Raw genomic sequence first — 19,929 nt, 5'->3', positions numbered from 1 at the left:
AGCAACAAATGTGTGTTAATATTCGTCTCCCCTGTCCCTCATCCAGAAGACTACCTTTGGAGCTTGCTGGAGACTGCGTGCTAAATGTGAGACACCTTTAACAGCAAGCGTTACGTGTTTACTTCACTACATGCTTTAGACCCTTTCCAGACTCCTCTTCTCTATACTTGAGCACCTCTAAGGCTCTAACTTCTCCTTTCATCTTCTGCCTGGGAAAGATTGCAGATGCTTACACGCAGGAACATAACGGGGAAGAGAATACAAATAAAATGACAAAAGGGAGAAGGTACCAGCAGGGCAAGATTACCCATCTGAGGAGATAGGGTAGTTGGAAGCAGAAGCAATGTATCTTACATAGCAGCTTTTAAAATTGATAGGATAAGACAGGGAAAAAGGGGAAGGAGGGAAATACTCAGGAAAATAAAAAGCACCTCAGTCCAGCCCCAGGCATCCTTCTGCTAGCATGTGAGCCCACTCCCTGTGCAAAAGCTCAGGATGAGCATTATGTTGAGATTCACTAGTCCCTACTCATTTCTGTTGTCAGACCTTCCTTAGTCAGATACAATGATACAACAGGATTCTTTTTCTTTAGACCTCCCCTTCTCCAAAGCATTTCTCCTCCTCTCCCCCACCCGCCCGCATCCTCTCCCACCCCCTCTCTCCCCAGATCCCTCGTGGGCAATGCCATCACTCAGAGCAGACACCAGCTCATACAAAGAGCTCTACACTCACCCAACCACAGGGGCATCCTGCTTGGGTTTTAATACTCCCCTGCCGAGGACAGAATAGATTGAAGATTGCACCCGTGCTCCTCTTGGCAATTGCTAGCTGGAAGCTGGGGTTATTCCCCCTCTTGCTGAGGCAACAACGGCCACTAAGATGCTGGAACTAGGCTCTACTGCAAGGGCACACATGCCAGAGATCCTCAGGGCCTTGGCTGAATCTCTCCCCTTGGAAGGGGATGGCATGCAGGCTTTAAGCCATCCAAGGCTGCTTGAAAACTGCCCAGCCAGCCTCATATCCCAGGACAGAAGCAAGCATGCAGGGGTTTCAACTGCAGTTTTCTTCATAACAAACAGCTCAGTTCTAAAGCGAGGAAAGATCTCAAGCCAGCTTCCCCTTCGCTGTGGATTTCTCTGTGTGTGGGATCCCCAGAGACACATGCACAGATCCCAGCACATGGCACTCGTGGTGTGCAGGTTTGTCTTCCTGCTCATGCTGACACACCTACACGGGTACATCCAGGCTTGTAACAACACGGACGTACAGACATGCAGTCAGGCACCCACATGCCCGTCCAGCCACGTTGCTCCTCCTCCCATGCACACAAACACTCATGCACGACTCCCTTTTTACATGCATAACTGCGTCCCCACACTCCTCACGTGCAGATCAGTCCCAGGCTCAGCCCATGCAGACGCACAGACACAAGCAGAAACGGGTCCCCACACAGTCACACAGCGACACCCCCACTCATGCACCGGTGACGGCTGACAGGCACGACCACGGCTCTACAAACGCTCACATGCGTCAACGCGCCACGTGCCCACGTTAGCTCTGCACACGTGCTCGGATGCTCCGACAGGACCGTGCAGCCACCACGTGCCCTGCACACCTATACACCCGTGCAGCAGCTCGCACGCTTGTGCGTGCACGCTCCTACAAACATGCAGCCGGGGAACCCACGCACTCGCTCACGCAGGCGTGCTCACACTCTCTTACATTTCACCGTGATCTGAGCAACGGCTTCTATGACTCCCAGACTGGACATGGCCACACACGTGTAGTTGGCTGAGTCCTTGACATCCGTGAGCTCCAAGACATTACGGCCCACGGGCATGTCATCTTCTGGCGTCAGGTCCTCCGCTCCCTGCATCCACTTGACGTATGGCATGGGCGAACCCACGGCCACGCAGGTGATGTTGACGTTGCCACCGGGCATGATTTCATGGCTGACAGGTAAGATGGAGAAGCGAGGGGCCACACGGCGAACTGTGGACGAGACGCACAGAGGTAACAAAAAAACAAAACAAAACAAAACAAAACCAAACCAAAACAAAAACAGAAAGAAAGAAAAGAAAAAGAAGAAAAGGGAGAAAAAGAAAAAAGAGCAAAAGATAATTTAAATATAGATGGGGTTTGTCATCATTTATTTTCTTCCTTCATTAAAAACAAAACGAAAAACAAATAAATTAAAAAATCAAAAAACAAAAACCAAAAAAATTAAACTTCAAATAAATTTTTACTTCACAAACAATATATAGAATATAGACATAAAAGCGATATTTCATAGCAACAGGGTTCCATTGATCAAGATTAGACCCATCACAGCACAGATAAATACACAAAAATTTATTAGCAATTTCTCATCTTTACTGGCAAGAGCTGGCATGGCGAGCGTCGAAAAATCTCCTCCACAGCCGCTGGGGCCCCCAGCTCCCCGCTCCGCGCCCCGGGAAACCTGCTCCTCCCCTTTTCCAGTGGAGTCTGACTCCCCTGTCCCCTTCTCCCACATCCAAACGAAACAGCCCCTCCACCACCACGGCCTGAAACGGTCCAGGTGCCTCCCCTGTCTCCGGAGAGGGGCCCCCTCCCACCGGCCGCTGCAGAGGTGGGGTGGTGGCGAGGAGAAGGCTGGGATGGAGATGGAGACTTCTCAAGATTTTGCCTTGTTGGACCCAGAGAATTCAACAGAGAGAGAAGTATCACATCCCCAAACGCCAGAGAGACACCACTTGAAAAGTAGAGGTAAAAATGTAAGAGAGGGAGGAGAGGGAGTCCCCGGAGCGGGACAGAATTTAGTTAGTGTCTGCGTGTGAGAACCGTCCAGGGGGAGGCAGTCCCCCTGGAGCGAGAAAGAGTGTGGAAAAGATGAGAAACTCTAATGAAATTTTTGTGGTTTTCGGGTATAGAAACCCTAACGAAGCCTCTTTAAGATCTGACACGGTTCCATCGATAGATGCAGCTCTCAGAGTCACAAACATCATGCAAAATAGGTAAAAAAGAGAGAGAGAAAAAGATAGAAAGAGAGAGGAAAATGCAGAGAAATATTATTTATGGGCGGCTAGCAAATGCCCACATGGATACTGAATAGAAAGAGAGCGACAGAGAAAGAAAGGAAGACAAGGAGAAGGAGAACAAGGAGGGGAAGGGAGAAAGAAGAGAGAGAAAGAGGGGAGGGAGGGGGAAACCCACTTTAATGCTGCATACTTTTTCTAGCTGATGTGACCCAATGTGGTGGCTCACATTGTCACATCTCAGCCCTGGCGGAATAATAAATAGAATAGAATTAATAAGAAAAACAAGGTAATGAAACTTTAACGTTGAGAAAACAGTGACATGTTCTGTGCATCTCCTTAGCAGAGAGGTGGATGCAGCTTCCAGACCTTACACAGTAAGAACATGGACGCAAAGGGGAGGGTGCGGTTTCCTTGGCTCCATTTTCTGAACTAACTGGGCTGGCTGGCTGGCCAAGGTGGGGGCTCTTAGTTAGGGGTAAAAGCAGGAGAATGGACAAAGGAGAAACGTTAAGTGGATCAGAGGGGCCTTGGGGAGGGAGCTGAGGGCGAGGTCCCATCCCGCAAGCAAAGACAAAAGGATACGGACCTCGAGAAGTTGCAGGCACAGCAGCAGCCTAAGGAGAAAGGAGCGTGGGATTCCTTCAGCTTCAGAGACAGGTAGGGTGAGCGAGGGGGCAGGAGAGACAGCAGTGCTGGGGGCCTGAAAAGTATCTGTCCCTGCTGTACTATTCCCAGGCAACCTCTCTAAAAAATCAGTGGCAATCGTATCCATGCAAAAGCAATGCAAAGGCCATCAGAGCTTAGTCTGCCATCGCTCTTCCCAAGTCCTAGTGCCTTCCGATGTCCCCTGGAACTGATGTCTTGGGTTTTTCTAGTATTTATCTTCCAGCCCCCTTCCCTGTCTGCTGCTCAACATTACGGACCTCTTCAGATGGGAAGGGTGCTGCCAGGAGAGGCAGTGGCTGTTTTCGATTTAGTGGGGCTTTTATTTGTTAAACAGAAGCCAAACATAGCCCCTGCCTCCTCCTGCAAGCTGACAAGGAGATGTCTTCATAGAAAGGTGGGCTCTTCCCATCATGCTATCAGATCCTTTTCTGCACGGTTACCAGTTCCCAGGAACCAGTACGGAGAGGCAAGGAAGAGAAGACTTCCGGATTTGCGGCATTAGGAGCTCAGAGATGACAAAGGAGAATTCCTGCATGCATGGATTTGCAAAGAGCATGGATAGCATGTCCTCACCTCCAAGGTAGCTGGGGCAAGGACTGGAGTGTGGCAGGAGAGACTGCAAACTCACCTGGAAACTAACACTAGTAGATGACTTTCTGCTTAGAGAAAGGTGTAAGGAGAGTACCATGGTATTTGCACAACCTCAGGCACCAGCACTGGCTTGAGAGACCAGGCAACATGCTCCTTTCCCCCTCCTGTCACACTGCTATGGAAGACTTTTAGCTCTAGACACAAGGGTACGTCCCTGTTGCCTACTCCATCCTTCTTGCCACTGTCTGCTTCAGGAGGTACCGCATTTCAGAAAATGGAGCCACATGAAGACCACACTGGTCACAATCTGAGACAACATGGAGAGAACTTGAAAAGAAACAAGTGGGGTCAACATGCAGACAGATCTGGGGTGGGGATGACTCTTTTGAGGAGGGGCTGATATGTAACCTTCTGGAGAGGGGAGGCAAGGTGGGAAGAGGTGAGGAGAAATGGGGAGACATATGCCGGACAAGATCCGGTCAGCAAACAGCATCAACAGCAACAAACAACGGCAGGTGGGATGCAAACACTGAGTTGTCATGGAAACAGAACAAGACAATTAATTCAAACCGAGGCTAATCACAAAGAAATAAAACTGAACTAAAAGAGAAAGGAAAAAAAAAAATAAAAAGGAAGAACAAACCAGAATTTAATAACTGAAAAGCATCATTTGATGTATGGTGGAGCACTGAGAATCGGAGTCTGAAGGGAACAGACTGCTGCTGTCTGCGTGGTCTTGGGCAGGGAAGGGAAGAGATCCACTCACAAAACACAAGCTCGGGGCCACGGAGCCGGAGCCGTGCAGAGCACGCTCACAAACAACTGCAAAGCAACTCTCCCCACCCTCCTCACAGCACCCAGGGGTTTAGGTCAGCTTGGTGGGGGCTCAGGGCAGCATTACTTTTTGGCTGTTTTAACGGCATTTGTCCCACTTAACTAATGGGAAGCAACCAGCACATCTGGATGCCAGCCCAAAACAAGGCGCTTGCTGCGAAAAGGGACAATTTGGATTAGGGTTAGCGGCAGGTTAATGCAAGGCCAAATCAGGCAGTAGCACTTCTGCTGTGCATCCTGGTTTAAAAAAAGCTACACACTCCTGTGTGTGCACAAATATACAAACATCCACACACCAGTCTAGGATGTGAAAGTAACTCCAACATTAAATGCTGGAGAGCTCAGAGTGTCCCTAGATACATCCCTGCTATGGCTCAGGGCTGTGACAACTGCATTTACTGTAACAGGAAGTACTTATAGGGTTCGTCTCTGGATACCAAGAACCATCATGCTGCTGTTTATTTTAATTGCTGTACCACTCCGATTTGGCTGTTGACATGAGATCTGTCGAGCTGAGAATCTCTGGGTCAGTGTTTAGGTCAGGGCCTAGGAGGAGGAGAGCAGTGGTGGGAAGAAGGCTTGAAGTGCAGCTAGAGATTGAATCAAGAACAATTTCAGCTCTGGGTCCAGCTGGGTTTCACACATTGCAGCTGAGTGAAATTTTACATGTAAAAAATGCAGTGAAGAGATTCCTTCCATCTTGCTATCCAATACATTCAAAGGACCAGAAAGAAAAGAAGAACTGTCCTCTCTGGAAAGGAAAAGTTGGGATGGGGCCATCAGGGCTCAACTTTATAGACACTTATCTAATACTTTTACCCATTTCTGGTTTCAAGAAGCACCTTCCCTGAGTTTCAGGGAAGTCTGGTTCCATGACAGCTTTGTCAGACCTGTTTTACGAAGCCAACCTTGCATGCATACACATATGTGCATGCTCCATGTGCATGTGCAACATCTCCCAATATACACACACAAGCAGGCACACACAAACACACATTTTCAATGGCCAAAAAACTCTCAGGAGCTTTTTTCAAACAAGGATACAGCTTGTTATTGATAGAACCAGATTTTAGAACTGGAGCTGGACATCTGTGATGCAAGTCAAACTACTTCAATGCAGAGAAGCCATTTCTTAAGTGCAGTTAGTTATGAGTCTGTTTAATATTGTCTGTTGGGTAAGTATTTCAACAGGCAAATCTGCACCCCAAATTTGGCTCAACATAAGCTTCATTAGAAACGGAACAGATCCATAACTTTTCACACCCTTGTAAAGCCAATTGGTTTTGTTGCTGCTCACGGATGCAGAGATTAACCCAGTTTGTGTTCTGTGAGTGGCATTTTCGGTGCATTACTCTTTCCAACAAGAAGGTACCAATCAACATCACTAAGGTTCCCCACCACCACCACTCAGTTAAAAAGAGAGCTGGGGTCCACAAGGTGAGAGATGTTTTTGAAAGGGACAGATTTACAGACCTGATCGGAAGAGACACTGGGAGATCCAGGGTTGACTTTTGCAACACCAGAATCCATCCTTAAAATGTGTTCCCAGGACGCTGCTAGTGAAAGAAATCTGAGGACCAACCAACCAGTTTGTGCTGAGGAAACCCACCGGTTCCACTTTTTAAGCCCCTTCCAGATTAGCTCAGGGAGAAAAATGTTGGAGAAGGAGCGAGGTGGGGAAAGGAGAACGTACTAGACAAGAACCCGTCACTTCAAACCCCGATTCACATTAAACCAACTAAAAGATAAACATATTTTATATCTTAAAGAATAAATTAATTGAAAAAGGAAACAAAAGAAAGTGAAGTGACTGGTTGAAAGCACCAAACAAAACCAAATGGTATTAAACATTTTGACACTCAGCAAGCTGCTGCTCCAAATGAGGTGAGAAGGCGGACATTATTGGCCATTTTGGTGAGACAGGAGTCATTCCGTCTTGCTCCAAAATGAGGAGAGGGTAGGGGAAAGGGTGCCAAAATAATGTGCAGCCTCTACATTATTAGTGAAGCTTAGATTACACCTGTCCTCCCCTCCCAAAAGGTGGTCCGTCCCTGCCCCCGTGCTGTCCGTGCAGCCGCCTCTGCCTTCTCCCTCTCCCATTCCAATTGCAAGTTCATTCCGCTGGGGCGAGACGCTGTTCGGGTTTGGATTTCCGACCTCCGTCCCTCCAGAGGACGAGATACTTCCCTCCTCATGCCCATCTCCTTCCTAATTTCCTTCACGGTAAATAAAAATAAATAAGTAAATAGGTAGATAAATAAAGAATGAGACCAAGGCTCGGATTTGGTCTGGAGGAAATCCATTACCTTCCCAATCATTGTTACTTTTCCACTTAAAAAAACACATTAGTTGAGTGACAGGCTGGCTGAACATCTCTGGTCTTTTGTAATTTTTTTTTTTTTTTTCTGTAGCTTTTTACAGGATTGAATATAAAATAATCTGAACCCAATTGTTTTTCAAGCAGCTCTGTAACATTAAACACAGGCTTTACTATTTTATTTTTGTGATTTTAATTTGACAAGGTGTAATCTAATTTTTTCCCCTAAAACAAAGAGAACAGCGATGCAAAAGGTGTAAGAGACACAGGCAGGCAGAGATTTCGAGATCAGTACAGCACAGTGTTCCTGCAAAGTGCCCTCTATAGAGAGATATTCATATATATACATATATATACAGTTTTGATTTTTTTTTTTGGGGGGGTGGCTTTTTGTATCCATTTCCATTTCCTGATACCCTTGAGAAATCCTTCTGCAGAAACACAGCAAAGTTGTTTGTTTGCTTGTTTGCTTTTAAACTAGAATTTCAGAGCTGAGGACACCCCAAACACGGACAGGGTGCTCCCCCACCCATGGAAGTGCTAACACGCTTCAAAATTGGCACAGAACTCTCCCTCCCTGAACTCCAGCGCCTGGAAAATGGCGCTACAGGGGCAGCTGTACAAACTAGTGGTGGTTCTGCCTCCCTCCTTTTCCATTAAAAGATTTATCAATGCTAGTCTAAAAAGGTATTAAAATCCCTACATTTTAAAATATCATTGTTTTGACCTTGTAGCTATTTGTTAAATCTATAGTGCAAGTGAAATTATTTCCTTCTAACCTCTAAATGGCATTGAAACCAAAAAGCTTAGCAACCATTCCACTTGCCTATTGAGGGATGGGCTGAGCAACCAGCAGCTCTGGTTTGATGGTCAAATTACACACGAGCCAAACTGAACCCAGGAGCAGGCTACAGACTAAATTATTTGTTAAATTAGTCACATTTTAATGTATTTTGAAGCTTTATTTCCTGAGGTCCTAGGCACACTATTTCTGCGTTTTCTATGGGTTTTATTTTAATTGATTTCAATTAGTTTTGCTATTACGTGTTTAGCCCTGGCTTGTTTTCATCTTTGGTCTCTCAATGAGTTGAGGTTTTCCAGAGAGCCTTGAAAAATATTTGAAATGTTCTCAGCAGGACCTGGGCTGCAGAACCTGATTCTGGGTGACTAAGCACTGCACTTGACTCCCGTAGCAGAAGAAGCAAGGCCTAAGCAGGCACAGCGAGTGCACTGTGCTGTTTTAAATGCCTGCTGCACCATTTAAAACTCCCTGGGCTTGAAAAGAGCAAAGCAACAAGAAGCTCGAGTGAAGGGGAAAAAGGATTATCCCTGCAGCACCACAACTGCTGCCTTTTGTAACTCCTGACGGGGCACCACTGTGTGAAATAGGGGAAAATTTTTAATTCTGGTAAATTCAACCATGACAATTTGCCCTGTACCAACAGCAGCAGCTCGGCATACTCAGAGGTTGCTAAAGCACAGCCCACACAGCTCTACGGTTCATTGTTCATTCTTCCTTTCCCTTTGTAATATGGAAGAGCACGCAGAGGCAGTCAGTCCTTACACACAGCGCTCTATCTTGAGCCAAGCAGCTGGTTATTTGGATCAAAAGAGAGCAATCGAGGTGGAAGTCTGAAGCTTTCAAAATTAAGAGAGCTACAAAGTGCTCCGTTTCAAGGGGGCAAAACAGCTGTGGCCCATCCTGGACAAGCAGACATATGCCCTCTCTGGGGCAAAGCCTGGACCCTGCACGCGTTGACTCACTGATGCGTGGAGAAAAATACTGTCGGGTGTGAGCGATTCAACCTGGTTTTATCCACCAAAGTGGAGTGAGGAGTAAGCATCGCAGCCCTTTTGGGCAAGATTCAAAGCCTCTTCAAAAGGGCAAAAATGTTTCCCCTTCCACCCTAGCCGAAAGAAGGCCATGCAGCTCTCTGTGTGGAAGCTATAAACTGACATTTGCTTTCTGATTAGCTGTGAGAAGTGCCAGGCTCTCAAACCAGCCTCCCCTCTGCTAAGCAAGTCCTTGCCGCTGTGCAAGGGGAGGCACGACGCTCTCAAACACCAGCAGTGAGACAGACATCTCTTGATCCACGGGACTTGGAATCTGTCCTTTCCTGCAATCACTACGGGCCAGAAGTTTGATAGTATTTGTGTCCCTAGGGATACAGAGAAGCATCCAAAGACACTTTTGAAAGCCAGACGAGTTGTATAGCTCCCCCCAAAAATCAGCATCCCCACCTTAAGGTGTGCTGACTTCTCCAACAGAACTGTGTCTTTCTTTTCACTGACTACAGGTGGAATCTGGACAACTGGCTCAGACCAGAAACTTTCACACACCCTAGGCTGGTGGCAGAATTCATCTTACCTACTTCTGATCTGCTTTTGTGGGTCTCCACAAAGATACTTCTGCATTTGACCTTGGAAATTCCCTGTTAGCAGACTCTCTGTTATTTTGGACCATGGCATGATCTGATCTGTAATAATACACAAGGCAAACCCTTAACCAATAATATCAAGGCCATGCCCATAACTTCTAGCAAACCATATGAGCTCTTTTAGCCAGGTATCAAGTCTCTATTTCCTTGCCCAGTGTCATTGCAGCCTATCAAGACTACATCCAATTTAGCTTTAGTTTACTGTTGTTGATATTATTATTATTTTTATTGGCTCTTATGGAAGAATTTAATCTTAAAACCTTCTCAGATCACAAGAGATTCTAGCAGCAGCAGTGCAGTTTGGACAGTTAGAAATACTTTATAAAAGGTAAAATAAACAAAGAAAAAACAATGGTGTATAAATCCCTTTTTAGTTGCACCTAAATCCTGAAACTCAAACTCCTATTCATGAAGGAAAATCCTGTAATTAGTAGTGATTATCACATTTTAGTCCTAGGCAGGAGGGAGGTGGGATGGGAATACCTCATGTCAAATACTATTCCTTCTCTCTTGCTCTTTTTAAATAGAACAAGCCTTTTTTTTTTTTTTTTTTTTTTCCCTTTAAATAGAGCATTGGGGCTGGGGGATGTATTTTGGCTATTGTTGGCATCAAAGTTAGAAGAGCCACAGCTGGCCGCTTCAGAAAGACATTATCAACAGTGCAGCATTTCGGAGTGGTACCCTTGTATCTAAGGGGAGAGGGGGAGAGACTTGAAAGGGGGAGGGGGGAATACCAGCACTGAGGGTCCGAGCACTGAAATCTCAGCATTTTAAGAAAAAGAGAAAGACAGACAGAGAGAAAGAGAGAGATAGAGAAAGAGAGAGACAGATACTGTGTCAATACTGCACTGGATTTCTCAAAAATCACACAGCTTTAATACCTGTACACTAGGAAAGCCACTCCTTTGGTAGATTATTGAGTAGTGAGGACTGATGGGCAGAGGGAAATGCATAAACAGGGAAAGGAAGGGCATTCAGTTCCGCAAAGGGCAAAAGCACCAAGCACCAATGGTACAACTAACACACTGCAAAAAACCCACCTGTTTACTATCCCATGTGGCTCACCCGCTCAGGATGCACACATGGGAGGCAACAGAAGCTTAATGGGGATAAACAGGGAGATGAGAAGAGGGAAAAGAGGCATTTTCAGCTAGAATGTAACTTGTCAGATTTCTTGTTGCTGTTCACAATAGAGACGCAGCTGCCAGATGTGTCCCAGCAGCCTCTTTTGTGTCTACCACTGCTGCACTTCTCCTTCCACGCTCCTTTAGAAAGGAGGGCTCTACCTCCTCTGGACCTGGCTGGTTTTTAAGGTGCCTGTAGCCAGGCAACAATGGTTCAGTGACAGGGAAGAAAGAGCGTAAACGGGGAGAGGCAGAGCCATGAGATCCAGGTACCCTTCTGCAGAGGGTGGCTGGCTGGCTGCCCTTCACTTCCGACACTGGAAGGACAAGGCACTCCCCTCCTGCGAGGGAATCTGCCAAGCTCTGCTGATGAGACCAGGCGCTGCCTGATGATGGGGCTCTCCACGCACACATGGGTGCTAAAGGAGAGACAACTGCGTGTGATTCAGTAACGCAGCAGGAAGCTTTCTGTCTCTACCCATCCCGGGCTGACAGATCAGCTCCCGCACGCAGCGAGTTCCATATTACTGGAGGGAAATGGCCTGTTACCAGCGAGCGAGTTCTGCATTGCTAGGGAAGCCCTTCCGAGCAGGGATCAGGGTTTTTCTTTGTGTGCAGGATGTGGAACAAGAGCCACACCTCCAAGAAATACGTAAATAATTATGTGACCCAGGGTCTGCTCTAACTCTTGGAACAACACCCTGGCTTCTTACCATCTTTTCCACTTCCCAGATCCCTCCCTCCCCCCAGAACAAAGGCTCGTCCCAAATAGCAGGGCTTCCATGGACAGGCGTTAGAGCTGTGTGACTCCTTTCCTCCTGGAGGGATTGAGGAGTTCAGTTACCACCGGGTGGGCAGGAACACTGGCTTCTCACAATGCGTTTGGAATAAACTACAGCACAGCATAACCAATCAAAACTGAAACAGGAAATCAAGAGAAAGCAAAAAACCCAACAGAACAAAAAATTTGGAAAGTAAATCCACTTCAAATAAACCAGAATTGTAAAAAAAAAAAAATTATACATATTTATATATAGAAAAAATAATTCATAATTAATTTAAAAAGTGGCATGCAAAGAAGATTGTTACATTCTCCTATCATGCATCAGGCCCAATGTCCAAACGGCAAGGTAACCATGACGACAAAAAAGTGCAAGAACTCAGCAACATTACCAAAGGATGCATAGAGAGGCCCACAATGCAACTCAACTCATCTCTGCAAGACCCGGGAACGGGCGGGTCTCGCTCATCTTAAAGATTTCTTGCTTTTTCTCTTTTTTTTTTTTTTTTTTAAATTTTTTTTTTTTTTCTCTTAAGAATGTAAAAATGTGGGTAAAGAAAGTAAAAAAGAAAAAAACCACACCAACCTTCTCGTAGCTCTGAGGGATGTTAAGGGGGTTTGATGCGGAACACAATGACATGAGGAGAAGAGAAAAATAGGGGAAACACAGAGAGAGTAAAAAAAGGCCTTCTCAAGGCTGTCAGCTGCAAATTGATTGTTTTTTTTTCTCTTAACCAAAATAAAAAGAAAGGAAAAAAAATGAAGATAGTAACGACCCTCTTTCCTGCCTTCCTAACTTTCCCCCTCCCATCCAGCTAGGTACCTTTTGTTTGAGAACAACCAAGCTCGGTACAGAGGTCAGACTGTGAGCAATCCTAATTCAGAATCAGCACCCGGCAGAGGTGCCAACCCCAGAAAGGAGCTCTCACTTCTTTAAGTCCATCTGCTCTTTAGAGAAGGGGGAGTGGAACCTGTACCAGGCAGAGAAGACCCGATACAAAGGAGATCCCAAGCTGGAAATCCGCTCCCCCAGCCCGTGCTCCCACCAGCCCCCACACCCGGTTCTGCTTCCACTAACTCCACAATGGGACTGAATAAGGAAAAAGAAATAATTAGAAGAAGAACAGAAAAGCAAAACAAAACCAAAACATTTCCTTGTAATGTTAAAACTTACAACTCCTATCCCAGGTGTTCTATAGAGACAAGCATGTTATGGGAGAAACAAGTCAATTGGAAACACAAGAGTGTTCAAGACTCTTTTAAAACAAAAAACGGGAAGAAAAATGTGCATGAACCTTCCCTCCCACCAAAGCAAATCCATTTCAGAAATTTTTTACCTTTCCACGATATTAACACACAAGAAACAAGGAATTAAACAGCATGAAAAACACCCAAACCACAGGCCGAGCTTGCTTACACGGTGTTTTCTGCACTCTCTCGGCCGGCTAATGCTGGCTTTGTTTTTCAGGCAGGCCTCAGGTACACACAGGCTAACTTGGATAGAAAGAGGGCTATCCACCTGGAGCCGACGCTTAGCCAGGTGCGGAGACAAGCAACTCCATGGTTACAACCTTTGTCTCCTGGGTAGTTTCCGAGTGGCCAGAAAGGTAGAGGAAATTTAGAAATAAAATGAAAAATCCCCACGTTTTTTCCTGTTTCTTTTTCTTTTCTTTTTTTTTTTTTTAAAAAAAAAGAACCCAAAACATTCCAGCTAAGCTGTCTGCAAAGGATTTAGCCCTGAATTAGTATCAGATCCAGATTTACATTCCCAAAAGAAGAATTTCGGGGCCCAAGTGACAGGGCAAATTTCAAACGCAATTTTCCAGCTGGCCACAAAAGGCTATTTAAAAATTTAGCTTGGAAACATTAAATTATTAAAAGCCTTCTCTCCATGTGCATGTGATTTAGTGAGCGTGAGACACGAGAGAGAGAGAAAGAGAGAGAGAAAGGAGTGCACACAGGAGCATGGCTCTGCATTTGACTGCAGAGTTAACGTGAGTGTAGGTGGGAGGCGCTTCCTCTGTCGATGGGATGGAAATGGGAACAGTTTGCTGGGATGTAACTTTTCTTTTTTCCTCCCAATAGTATTTTTCTTTTTTTTAAAAAAGCGAGAAGGACCAGCCCTGCTCTCTCATTACCAAAAGGGTTTTGCTGTGGAAAGATATTAAACCAAAGCTACACACAAAATATTACAGGTCAGAGAGATTAAAATAAAATAACAAAGAAAGCAGAAAGGCTATTGCCCCGCTGGGTGTGAGAACATCGAGGGGGCATCAAGCAGAAGCCAATCCCCCTGTCATCTGTTCCCCCTGCTACATGGGTGAAGGAATCTGTCACTGCAGCAGAGATGTCTGCTGGCCATCTCCAGCTTTCTGTGAGTCTGTGCCCACGGCCAGCGTTCATGCCCAAGGAACCAGTGACAAATTACTGCTGGCAAAGGGAAAACCAGCTGGGATTTAGGCGAGAAGTGAGAATGCACCCTCCTGTTGCAATCTGGAGAGATCCGGGGGACAGAGAGCTCAGTGGAGGGGGCTGAGAGGGTCCTCCCCTCCTCTCACACCCACACCAGTAGAACTGAGACCTTCCCACTTCCAGAGAGCAGGGATCCTTTGGGAGAAAATGGGATTATGGCCTCTTTGCAGCCAAAGCTGTTCGCTCCCCTCTGGGCTCTGCAGGCTGATGCTGGCAGATTCTTGGGGACGCTATTTTGGGTGACACTTGACTTCACGGTGGGTGCCACAGCCTTGTATTGCTGATTGCTGCTCTGCAACTCTGGCGTGGTAGCTGGAGCCACCAGCAATGGGGAGGAAGTCAGGGTGCACCAGGATCCCCGTGCAAGCTCAGCAGAGCACCGTAAGGATCCAACCGATTAACACCAGTGCTTCCCCTGTGCTGAGGGACAGGATCGAATCAAACAGCTGGGACAAAGGAAGGCCATGGGGAGGGAGATATTTGCCAGCGTTGTGAGCCGATGCGCTCCCTACCTCTCACGTAAAGGTTAGCAGGGGAGGAGTAGCGCACTCCAGCGCTGTTGCTGGCGACGCATTCATACTTCCCCTGGTCTGTCTCCTCGCTGCTTTCAATCTGCAGGCCACCTGGGAGGAGAGAAGAAGACCGCAGCAAAGACACGATCATCACCATTTTGTTTTGAAGAGAGAGCAATAGCGTCAAGTGTTTTGGTTTTTCCTCCCCCTGGGCTAACACACAGCGGGGCACTGCCTGGGGGTCCTGGGCTATGAGCTCTGGAAGCACCAAGCCCTCTGCTGACATCAGCTAATGTCTGTGCTCGGTGTTACAGCTGGACACGTACCCATCAGGAAGAGAAAATTTAATACCCCCCTCTACACTAAGTGTTACTCTCGGTACTGAAATGATCAGCCAAAGTACCACCTTTGTGGCTTCTGCAATGCAGGCGCTCTGCACCAGAACTCATGAAATCAACCTCAATAATCTGTATTACTGTGATCTCCAGAAATCTATCAGAGGCAGTTGACTTTCCCTTGCTCGATTTGAAGCAGTCACCATAAAAGTGAAAGGCTTTGTCACCCAAATCCCTGGAGCATTTTTATCACCGGTGCCTTTGTTTTGTGCCTAAATACCTGATTCACAGGAAGCCCAGGGAGATAAGTCAGTGTGAAAAGCACCTGACTGGTAGGGAATGCTCCCAAGGGAAAACCCTGTAAATACTGCATGGGAACTTCAAAACTGCCTGTGTGGTTTACACCAACTGGGCCAAAAGGATTAAGGTTTTTCTTAAACCTGTACATTATTGCAGCCTACAAGAATATATCCAGAGCCCATACTAAACACTCCTGTAAGCAAACATGCAGAGATATGCAGCATGTAACTACATGGAAGAAAATTGCCTCATTTACCTCAGAAGGCTTCATCCCTGCAAAACTCCAGTTAAAATACATACTACATAAATAATTCAAGAGGCTATCAAATGTTTTATGTATTAGAAGTACACGATTATACTACAGATATGGACGGAGCTCACATGTGGTAAGACTCTTAACTCCCATCTCTGCAAAAAACCTAAATATGAAAACCAAACAATTCCATCTCAGTGCAGTATTATTGATAAAATCTCAAGTGAGAAAAGTGCAAATGATATCATTGTTGGTTGCAGATACAGCCTCTTCAGGAACGAAAAACCAACGTGTTCACATGAAGAGGACACGGAGCTCATGTTCCTCTGTGTGTGCATGGGTGAAAAAGGATGCTGCGTGGGAAGACGTGAGGCTGTGAGAGTATTTATGACAGGGATGGGGTGTGATAGTGCAACTCCTGCCAGCATCCACTGTGCCTGGTAGCTCCCAAAGGCAGAACAGACAGAACTAAAAAACAGAAAAACCCCACCCAAGCCACTAAACCAAACTGAATTCATTTCAAAAGAATCTGTGGGTATTTCAGCATAACAGGAGTTTGAAACCAAACAGACTGAAGCTTCACACTGAGACACCAGCTGAGCATATTTCATACTGAATTACAGCTCGAGCATTCTCTGTCATTGGAAAGCTCTACTTTGGTGGAGAGCTGGTCAGTGAGTTTTGAAATTTCGGTTCGTTTGGACAAATCTGTGGGTTGCTTCCACTGGTTCCAGACAATTTTTTTGTGTGGCTCATGAGCATTGCTTATCTGAGCGTACACAAGGGGAGACGAAGCCACACTGCAGAGCAGCAACAGAAGCATGAACTGCAGGCAAGCAGCTTCACCAGGGGAATACGGACTCACCCCTTTCATCTTGACTACTGCAGCTTTGCTGGTGAATGCAATGGTAGAAATTATACTGTAGAGAGGTCAATGAGTTTTCAGCACTTGTCAGGAGCCAATAGAGATGATGTGTGAAAAAGTAAATCTCACCTACAGCACCTCCTGTTGCTTTTACCAGCAGAGAATTACGGACTTTTAAATTTGCCAGTGTAGATAAAAACAAAGCAGGGTCTTCCAAGAGGTGCCCACAAAATTCCTGCTGATTTTCAATGACAGCTTGAGGTCTAGTATCTTTTTGGCTCCATTAAAGAGACAGTGCAGAAGCTACTTACCACAGGTATCTTTCCCAGAGAAACCTAAAGGTAAGAGAGTGGGGAGGAAGGGGAAGGAAGGCTCTGAAGCCGAACAAATGAGTACGCTGAGATGGTAAGTGCTGAAGATCTGACTGAGCAAAGGATTGGAAAACTTTCACCACCATCAGTGGCTCAGGAGCACTTTGCAACAATCAGGAGAAGGTCCTAAGTATTTACCAAGCTTTGATAGCATTTAATGCTCAAGATAAACTTCAGTCCTTCACAGTCCTGGAGAGATTAGCTCTTAAAACTCTGCCATAAATCTGAGGCAGCACAGCCTGAGATGTTATTAGAATAACAGTATCAGTATTACCAAGTGCACCCAGCAAACAAAAAAGGACATTATAACCATATATAAAATAAAGACAGGTGTAAAAAAGAAATATCCAGAGGTGAAGCAGGACAAGAAAACATAACAACAACAACAACAACAAGAATCTGTATTGAGCACAGGTCAATGAAACAGGAACTGAGTGGAGAGAAGTGTTTGGAGAGTGGGTGAGTGAGTGAGTTGGGGGTGTCTTACCTCGGATCGGTGTACCTTCTGCAAAGAAAACAAAGAAAATAAGTGAAAAGACCATAAAACCCCAAACACCTGGACTGCCCGTGGGAAAAGGACCTGAGTCAAGGAAGACAGTTCCCAGTAGGAAACTTCCTGCTCTACCTCATCTTAAATTAAAGGGACAGACTGAAGAGGGCTTGGGGTACTTGAGGGGGGAATGCCCCTTTTAAAGCAGTCCAATTCAGCTGGCTGTCTGCAGAGCCTCCATGGCACTTGGCTTGAAAAGTCTTAAGACTGGCTCCATTTTGTTGCTCAGAATGCAAAGAAAATCTTCAAGCTCTCAGCTAACATTGCTGTTTGCTACTTGCAGAACATATGATGAACCTGCGTTTATCTCCATCACTCCTGGGGCAGAGGGTGGGCATTCTGGCCGTGTTAGCCCAGACAGGGACAGGGTCATCCAGGTACCTTGCATCACATTAAGTGTTGCAGGTTTGATCCCACCTTTGCTAGCAAATTCCCAGTTTCAAACTTTAGTTACTGGCACAGATGTGCAAGGAATTCAACACATGACCTTATCAGGACCTTCAGGTATCCGTCAGCGGCTCCGCCCAGAGACTGAAGCCAGTGGCTCTGCACTGAGGAAGGCCCTGCTACTGTACGAGTGCAAGGGCCACCTCATGGAACTGCTCTGGAGACCTCCCTGACACCAGTGCAGGAGCGGGCTGTATGGAAAGAGAAGAGTCCTGCTACACTTGCCTGTTGACTGCATCTCCCTTGGGTTATTTTTTATTCAAACCCCCTCCAGTTGTCTCTAAGTGCCTAACGTAAGTCTCCTGCCTAGGCAGGTCTCGCAGATGAGAGGAAGTGACGTTGTGGCTGGTGAACCGTGCCACAGTCAATGGTAAAACCACTGTCCCCCCGTTTGACCTCCTGAGGTTGCAACCATCTTCCTTTGAAAACACGGCAGGTCCTTTTGCTCACAGCGGCATTCAAACTTGTCACACAGCTTATCAAAGAAGGGGTTTTAGTTGGTTGTTTTTACCCCAATCCTGAGAACAGGGCAGATTCCGCAATTACAAGTATTGCCTCTTACTAGGGAGAAATGCAAGAGCTTCTCTGCAGTGGTAACAATGCTGTCATTCTGCAGCACCTCCCAGCCAGAGCTCGCAGAGCATATTACATGATAAATATCAGCCTTACACTCCTTTTCCCCAGTGAGGTACAGCAGCATTATTACACCCACTTCACAGATGGGGAAACCGAGGTAGAGGTGAAGCAACTTGCCCAAGGTCACAGAGGGAAGTCTGTGGCGGAGGCAAGAACAGGAGTCAAAGCCTCCTGTGTGCCAATCTTCTGCCTTAACCACCAGAAAACCCCTTCCCTCCTTATCCTTCAGCCCTGCTCATCCTTCTTGTGCTGCGGTTCAATCCTCCATTTTCAGGATAGAAGGTAAAAATATACAGATACTGATTACAGTTCACCTTTATTTGTCAAAGGTGAGGGAAGAGAGGTATTATAGTGTTAGGATATTAGATTCTAGTTATACTCAGCTTCTAGTTAAGAGGTTAGGTTATCTGCTAGAGAAAAGTTAGCATCTAGTTAGGGTTAGGAACTAGCTAAGGTTAATAAAGCAGGCTGGTTAGCTATCAGGACAAAGGTTGGAGAGACAGCACTTGAAAGAGAAAGAGGTGGGAGGAGCATGTACTTGGGCAGATCTCCACACAGGAGACGGCAGGAAGGTTTTAAAAAGCGAGCGAGAGAGAGAGACTAAGCAGCAAAGGGTTATAGTTCAATTCAGTGGAAATAAAAACAGCCTCTGATACATCCTTCTGTCTCAGAACTGGAGTGAAAATCTGCCATCTGTGGCACAAATCTGGAACAAGGCTAATGGGAAGAGGGTAGAGAAGGGGAAGAGACCCCAACATCACCCACCTCTATAAAGCTTCTTTGGCCTTGGCTAAGCCTGGCAATTTCCTGCAAAGGTTCACTCTAATTGACAGAGAAACACGCTGGAAGTTAAAGCTATGTAAGTATAGATACAACAGCAACTGTTACCTTCTTGTGTCATTGTAGGTTAGTTATTCCCTGTTCCCTCTAAGCATTAGCGTTGCCCCTGGAAGTCGGCTGTCAGCAGCTCTCGGAGACAGACTGTCTTGGAGGCAGTGCTCTTGGAGAGCAAGATAAGCCAAGCAATGCCACCTTGGTCTTTCCAGTTCTAATTCTGGCACACGGGACACAGAGGTGAGGAGCAAAACATGCTTTGCAAGATGCCCCACACCAGGGATGGAGGGGACAGAATTTGAATCGAAATGAGATCAAGTAACTTGCAAGGAAAGAGCAGTTTGAACGGCGGCAGGGACACAGATGGTAGATTTTCACTGTTGGAGTTTCACATCTAACCAGCTTCATATTCAATATAGGGGCAGCAGGATGGTGCTAGAAGAGGATCTGAGATAGATTAATAATTCTGAAGGACTCTGACAGGTCCTGTAAGATTTGATAAGGAGTTTGGGGGGGAGGTACCTGTGCTCAGTACCTGGCTTGCCTGGTGTCCTAACGGTGCATGAGCAAATGCACGAGGCTA

At 46.2% G+C, this 19,929-nt stretch overlaps 1 protein-coding gene across 20 annotated transcripts in view; it reads right to left on the bottom strand.

Annotated features, from left to right (window-relative positions):
* Positions 1–19,929, bottom strand: part of PTPRS (protein tyrosine phosphatase receptor type S) — a 162,781-nt gene that overhangs the window by 46,509 nt on the left and 96,343 nt on the right. For 19 of the 20 annotated variants that reach the window (XM_074809089.1, XM_074809088.1, XM_074809087.1 and 16 more), the window contains 2 exons: positions 14,756–14,866; positions 1,723–1,992 (listed from right to left, as the gene is read on the bottom strand). In XM_074809089.1, the coding sequence (XP_074665190.1) occupies positions 1,723–1,992; positions 14,756–14,866 (381 nt within the window). The remainder of the gene's footprint in view (positions 1–1,722; positions 1,993–14,755; positions 14,867–19,929) is intronic. The other variant, XM_074809103.1, reaches the window with a different exon arrangement.

This window comes from Strix aluco, chromosome 29 (assembly GCF_031877795.1).
Source record: "Strix aluco isolate bStrAlu1 chromosome 29, bStrAlu1.hap1, whole genome shotgun sequence".
In the NCBI taxonomy this organism is placed as follows: Eukaryota; Metazoa; Chordata; class Aves; order Strigiformes; family Strigidae; genus Strix; species Strix aluco.
Note: the sequence above shows the minus strand (reverse complement) of the source record. Positions and strands in the feature narration are given on the sequence as shown.